Source organism: Poecilia latipinna, unplaced genomic scaffold (assembly GCF_001443285.1).
Source record: "Poecilia latipinna isolate Pla-1442-1.1 unplaced genomic scaffold, P_latipinna-1.0 Scaffold841, whole genome shotgun sequence".
NCBI lineage: Eukaryota > Metazoa > Chordata > Actinopteri > Cyprinodontiformes > Poeciliidae > Poecilia > Poecilia latipinna.
Window position 1 is genome coordinate 510,870 of NW_015113457.1, and position 6,863 is coordinate 517,732.

The following is a 6,863-nucleotide window of genomic DNA, read 5'->3' on the forward strand; positions in this document are numbered from 1 at the left end:
GGTGATTTTCCCAGCCTTTTCAGACACCTCTTCCTGTAGATGTCCTTGATGGCAGGGAGCGGTGCCCCGGCGATGTGCTGGGCAGTTTTCACCACCCTCTGCAGCGCCTTCTGGTCAGAGACAGAGCAGTTCCCATACCAAACTGTAATACAGTTGGTGAGGATGCTCTCGATGGTGCAGCGGTAGAAGTTCGTGATAATCTCTGAGGACAGATGGTTCTTCCTCAGGGTCCTCATGAAGAAGAGGTGCTGGTGTGCCTTCTTGATGAGTTTGGAGCAGCTGGTCGTCCAGGTCAGGTCCTCGGATATGTGGACCCCCAGGAACTTAAAGCTGTCCACACGCTCCACCTCTGTCCCCTTGATGTGGATGGGTGGGTGTAGGTCAGCGTTCCTCCTGAAGTCCACGATGAGCTCCTTGGTCTTCTCTGTGTTCAGCTGCAGGTTGTTTTTGTCGCACCATTCAGCCAGACGGTCCACCTCCTCCCTGTAGGCGGCCTCATCGTTGTCTCTGATGAAGCCGATCACCGTGGTGTCATCTGCAAACTTGATGATGGCGTTTGAGCCATGGACAGGTCTGCAGTCGTAGGTGAGGATGGAGTAGAGGAAGGGACTCATCACACAGCCTTGTGGCACTCCGGTGTTTATGATGATGGTGGATGAGAAGTGGTTATCCAGCCGGACATGTTGGGGTCGACTGGTCAGGAAGTCGAGCAGCCAGTTGCACATGAGTGAACTGATCCCAGGTCTGTGAGTTTGGTAATGAGTGGTGATGGAATGACAGTGTTAAATGCTGAACTAATGTCTAAGAACAGCATTCTGGTGTAAGTGTTCTTGCTGTCCAGATGAGAAAGGACAGAGTGCAGCGCTATGGAGACTGCATCCTCTGTGCTCCTGTTCTGTCTGTATGCAAATTGGTGGGGGTCCAGTGTGGGGGGGAGACAGGATCTGAGGTCTGCTAGGACCAGCCACTCCAAGCACTTAGTGATAATGGGGGTGAGGGCTACCGGGCGGTAGTCATTGAGTCTGGTTGGGTTGGAATTCTTGGGAATTGGGACGATGGAGATAGACTTGAAGCAGGTCGGTACCACAGCGCGGGCCAGGGACAGGTTGAAGATCTCCATCAGCACTCCTGCCAGCTCCTCAGAGCACGCTCTGAGGACACGTCCAGGTATGCCATCAGGACCCGCAACCTTGTGGGATTTAATCCTGCTCAGAGCCGCTCCTACGTCAGTGGAGAGGAGAATCAGTGGCTTTTGGTCTGAGGTGGTGGTTGCCTTGGTTGCAGTTGTGGTGTTCCCTCTCTCAAAACGAGCACAGAAGTTGTTAAGCTTGTTGAGGAAGGAGACATCAGAGGAGGCGGGTGAGGTGTTGAGATTCTTGTAGTCTGTGAGAATCTGAAGGCCTTGCCACATACGTCGGGGGTTGGAGTTGGAAAAGTGATCCTCCACCTTCTTTTTGTAGTGGTGTTTGGCCTTCTTGATTTCCCTCTTCAGCTCAGCCCTGGCTGCACTGTAGGTCTGTGCATCCCCTGACCTGAAGGCGATGTTGCGGCGGGCCTTCAGCAGGAGACGAACATCTCGGTTCATCCAGGGTTTCTGGTTGGTAAACATGGTGATGCATTTATGGGTAGTGACGGAGTCTATGGTAGTGGAGATGTGGTCCAGTACAGATGAGGCGTACTGATCCAAGTCTGTGTGGTGGAAAGTATTCCAGTCTGTATTCCTGAACCGATCCCGGAGCACAGAGTCTGACCCCCCTGGCCACACCTTTACTGTCCTCACAGTGGGTTTCACACGTTGGATGAGTGGTGAGTACCGAGGTGTGAGGAACAGGGAGAGATGATCTGATTGTCCGATGTGGGGGAGGGGTGTCGCCTTGTAAGCTCCAGTCAGATTGGAGTAGACATGGTCCAGGGTCTTGTCTCCTCTGGTGTGGCAGGAGACGTGTTGGTGAAATCTGGGGAGGACTGTCTTCAAGTTGGAGTAGGTGAAGTCACCCGCAACAATAAAGGCAGCCTCGGGGTGTTTGGTTTGGTGTTTGCTAATGGCCGCATAGAGTTCTTTCATGGCTAGCTTGGCATTAGCATCCGGGGGATGTACACAGCAGTGAGGATGATTGAAGTGAATTCCCTTGGGAGGTAATAAGGTCTGCATTTGACCATTAAAAACTCCGCATTCTGTGAGCAGTGACTTTCGGTAGTAGCAGAGTCTGTGCACCAAGCTTTGTTAATAAAAATGCACAAGCCTCCGCCTCTGGTCTTACCGGAGTCATCTGCCATCCTGTCGGCTCGGTGTGTGTGGCGTCCAGTTAGCGGGATAGCATTGTCCGGACAGCTGTTATTTAGCCATGTTTCGGTGAAAAACATGACATTTGAGTCCATAATCCGTCTGTCACTCGTGATGGATAGTCGTAACTCGTCCATTTTATTGGACAGAGAACGGACATTGGCGAGGAAAATGCTGGGTAAAGGGAGCCGGTGTGGTGTTAGCTTTAGCCTAGCTCGAACCCCTCCACGCCTACCCCGCCTTTGTTTACGGTCTCTTCGCCGTCTGCGTGCACTTTCACTCGGGCGGGAGAAGTGGACAGCCTCCGGTGTTCTGGAGATTTCTGGGATGAGTCGAAGATCGGCGATAAAAGTGTTAATATTGTAGCTCCACAGGTCCAAAAGCTCATGTCTGCTATAGCACAACAACGCGGTGCAGTTCTGGAAAAAAAAATCTGGTAAGAAATAGATTTAAAAAAAAAAAACACTAAATAGCAGGTCCTGGAGAGACGATTGTAATTGTTGAAGATATATTCCTCACCACTCTTAAAAAGAAGAATTACCTTGGCTATTTTCATATTGTCTGGACCTGATGAAAAATATAAATTACATATACATGTAAACGGTTCAATAACATAATTCATTATATCCTTTACAAACATCATATTCATGTTCACCCAATCTTTTGATGGCAAAAAATTGGGCGAACAACCCAAAAGATGGCGGCCCGTGAACAACGCAAGGCTCAGCGTCTCTCATGTAGGTGCGTACCTTTCGTTTATATATTCCAGAGTGAATGAAATGGAGCACAGCTGCTGGTCCACCCTGTCTCCGCCCATAAATACTCATGTTAATTAGTATAAATACCCAGAAGGCTAACTCCACGTGTCCCAGTAACCATGGCAAAGGTCCTTACTTTCCAACAATACACAATGTCACCTTAAATATTCAAGCAGAACTATTTACAAGCTAAGAATTTAACAAGAAAAATAAAATATAGAGAGTAAAATGATAGAATGTGTAGAACAGCAGACCATTCAGCTGGGATTTAAAGACACACAGCATGTTAGAGAGTCCTTTGTTATGAGTGGGGAACGTTTATTCCATATAGAGGAATTGTGTTGTACCAGGCCAACGTGCCACTGAATTTATCAGACACTTTGTGCACATAAACTGCACATATAAAGAATGGAGTGGCTTTCTATTCACAAAGCTGGTATGGCTTGATGGAACGACTGTCTCAACTTGTCCCCAAATCAAACTGAACCGTTAACGCACAGCTCCTTCTACTTTCCCTCTTACATGCTGGGGCAAGTTCTGCTCAGGGCTCCAGGATCGCGCTGGGGAATCTGAAGGAGAATAAACCATCAACATGTCCCAGCAGATCAAAATGGTCTCTGAATACACACTCCCTCCAAAGCAATATTCTCCAACAGAACCAAAGCTGACATTGTTACACAGTAATTTAGCTACTTTCAGAATATTAAAATTATATTTTATTTTTGTAGTGACTATTTGTCCCCAAAACTTAAATTCAAAAATAAAAAAACTCAAGACTCAAAGGTGATCAAATCAAAAAGTGAATCCAACTCAAAATAGTCACCTGATGTATTGTGGGTTTTAGCTTACGCAGTCCAAAAAGATCAAAAAGTCAAAATGCAGTTCTCGGTTGTTTATTCCAAAGTTCAGGCAAAACAAGTTACACAGGATTTTACTGCTCCCCTGCTCTGACACCTGCACCTGTTCTCTAACGGATGGGATAGACTGATTGATGACTGAGACTGGCTGTTTCCATAGACTGGCTAGTTGACTGATGGCTGATGACTGAAGTGACTGGTAAAAAGCTTATGACCACCCACCCGCACATAAGCTACCTAAGACACACCTATTTATACCGTGAAATACCCACATACCAACCTGAAGTTAATTAATTAATTAAGTGAATTCCTAATCAAAGAAATTATTCTAAATAATAAATTAAACAAAGATTCTAATTGTAAATCAACTAGAAAATAAGCAAATAAAAGTAAACTAAATAATCTAAATTCTAAGATTTAACTGAAAATAGGGAAAAGTGCCTACAGTTTTATCTTTGGCTTTGTGAACTAGTTGAACAAACCTTGGTTCTTAAGCATACACATTCACACTGAACTGTGAAATCTCAGCATTGTTTCATGGGTTATTGCCTATCAGTGAAATTCATCTGGATTATATATGATACATTATCAAATATTCTGGTTGTTAGACAGTAATTGTCTGATGAGGCAGAAAATAACTAACAACACGGGAGTCTTTAAGACTATCATTGACTATTGTCAATTTGACTTTTTTCCTTTTTGTTCCTTTTGATTATTTTTTTCTCATTATTTGATTTCTTCTTTTAATTTCGACTTAGCAGGTCATTTAATTTAACTTCCTATTTAAAAAGAGAGTTAAATTAAGTAAATTCAGGTATCATAAAACAATACCTGAAAGATTGAAAGCTCTTTGGATATTAATTCCTGAAATTCAGATGGTGCCACAAGTTGGTAATTTTGATTTACTAACTTTGTTCATATTTGCCTTCCATGCTGCCTGGTAGCTTATGTGAGGTAAGCCAACCTGTTATTGCACAACACTGTTCTTTATGAGATGATGTGTGGGTTTTTTTCTATCATCACATTATCAACAGACATGCAGCAACAAGCTTCAGGGTGATATAGTGTTGGAAATGCTGCCTAAGTTTGTGTTAATATCAATCTTCAGACAGACGCCGAGAATCACAGAATTCATCTAACAGGAGAAATTCAGGATTCTTTGCTTTAATGATTTGGGTTTTTCTGTCCAGATCTACTCACTGTGCCATCCTGGTGCCCAAGCCAGAAATCTGTGAGGATCAGACAAATATATCATATGAAACATAGACAACTTGTAATAAAAGAGACTTAGAGGGTCAGTGCTTCCAAAACAATCATAGATGAATCTGACATAAAAATGAACAAAAGTTTAGGAACATTTACACTCTGACAACATGTGTGGACAAATAGTTGAATATTCTTCAGCAGTTTTAGATGTGGATATTAAATTTAATGTAATTTTTATTCAATAATCATTTTTATATGTCCTGATACAGTTCTGCCTCTACATAAACACTATGATCATTCTCCATTAACTTTAGCTTTAAGCCTCTAAACATAAACATCAGAGGTGGAGTCCCAAATATTTTATAGATGCAGAGTGTGAATAATGCCTGTAATTATGCTGCCTTATTTATATTGTTATAGTTTTACATATCATAGACAAGCTGAGAAGCTCCTCTGGCTTCTTATGCATTTTTAACATGTGTTCACAGCCATCAGGATGTAAACATTATCAAGTCAAATGTACAATATGTCCAACTGAGATCCAGTTCATTTCCTGAAAGCTTCAACAACACCCCAGATTCAGTTACTTTCACTTTTATGCTTTGACAGAACACCACCATCCAAAATGCTTTTTAGCATTTTGTACAATCCTGTGATCTAAATAAATATATTCAATAAAGTTTTAATATAAGCTGTAAATATTGAAAGACAGACTGAATCAGATTTTAGAGTTTTTGTCACTTGGATAAAAAAATTTCACACTTGACTTTAAGACTGATTTAGTTTTTATGCAAGATGAGCTGGAAACATTTATAGTTATTCATATGTAAGTGATTTTTATTCAAAGTGACTTAAAAATGGGGAAACATTTTGTATTTTGTGTCTTTAAACCATAATAATCAATAGGAATTATTCATTGTGATATTAATTTGTTTTGTTGTATTTCCCATTTCTCTGAAACATAATCTGTTGAATCGTATATGATAGAAAACCAATCCTACCTTCTCTTGTTGGTTTCAGTAGCTGTGTAGAGCTGAGCAGCCAGGTGTTCCCACCTGTAAACTGAAATGGGTCGGCACACCCAGTTTATACTGCCTGCTTTCTGCAAAATCATGTGACCAAAAAGGGTCATGTGATTTCACAGAAACATAATCCCTAGATTGTTCAGATTAAATTTTTTTTATAATTTTTTTTTTTTGGTAATTCAAATTTTATTGATTTTCTGAATATTGTCTCATATAAGGGGCTGCACAGTGGTGCAGTTGGTAGAGCTGTTGCCTTGCAGCAAGAAGGTTCTGGGTTTGATTCCCAGCCCTGGTCTTTCTGCATGGAGTTTGCATGTTCTCCCTGTGCATGGTGGGCTCTCTCTGGGTACCCTGACTTCCTCCCACAGTCCAAAAACATGACTGTCAGGTTAATTGGCCTCTCCAAATTGCCCCAGGTGTGAGTGTGTGTGGTTGCGTGTCTCTGTGTTGCCCTGTGACAGACTGGCAACCCGTCCAGGTGACTTCGCCCGGAACATTAGCTGGAGATTGGCACCAGCAACCCTCCCGACCCCACGAAGGGACAAGGGTGTAAAGAAAATGGATGGATGGTGGATGTCTCATATAAAGTACAAACACAAGCCAAAAATAAACAAAAAGGCTGGTGCCCCCCCCAAACACCCAGGGTTCAGCCATATATCATATCAGTGATTCTTGAGAATAGGGACAAAATGGGTTTTAATTTTCCCATAATTTTTTTTTTTTTTGTTATTTC

At 42.6% G+C, this 6,863-nt stretch overlaps 1 protein-coding gene across 1 annotated transcript in view; it reads right to left on the minus strand.

Moving 5' to 3' along the window:
* The window catches only part of LOC106956753 (uncharacterized), a 16,293-nt gene extending 11,165 nt beyond the window's left edge, over positions 1-5,128 (minus strand). The window contains exon 1 of the mRNA XM_015047774.1: positions 5,100-5,128. Coding sequence (XP_014903260.1) covers positions 5,100-5,107 — 8 coding nt within the window. The 5' untranslated portion in view covers positions 5,108-5,128. The remainder of the gene's footprint in view (positions 1-5,099) is intronic.
* Between the last annotated feature and the right edge of the window lie 1,735 nt (positions 5,129-6,863).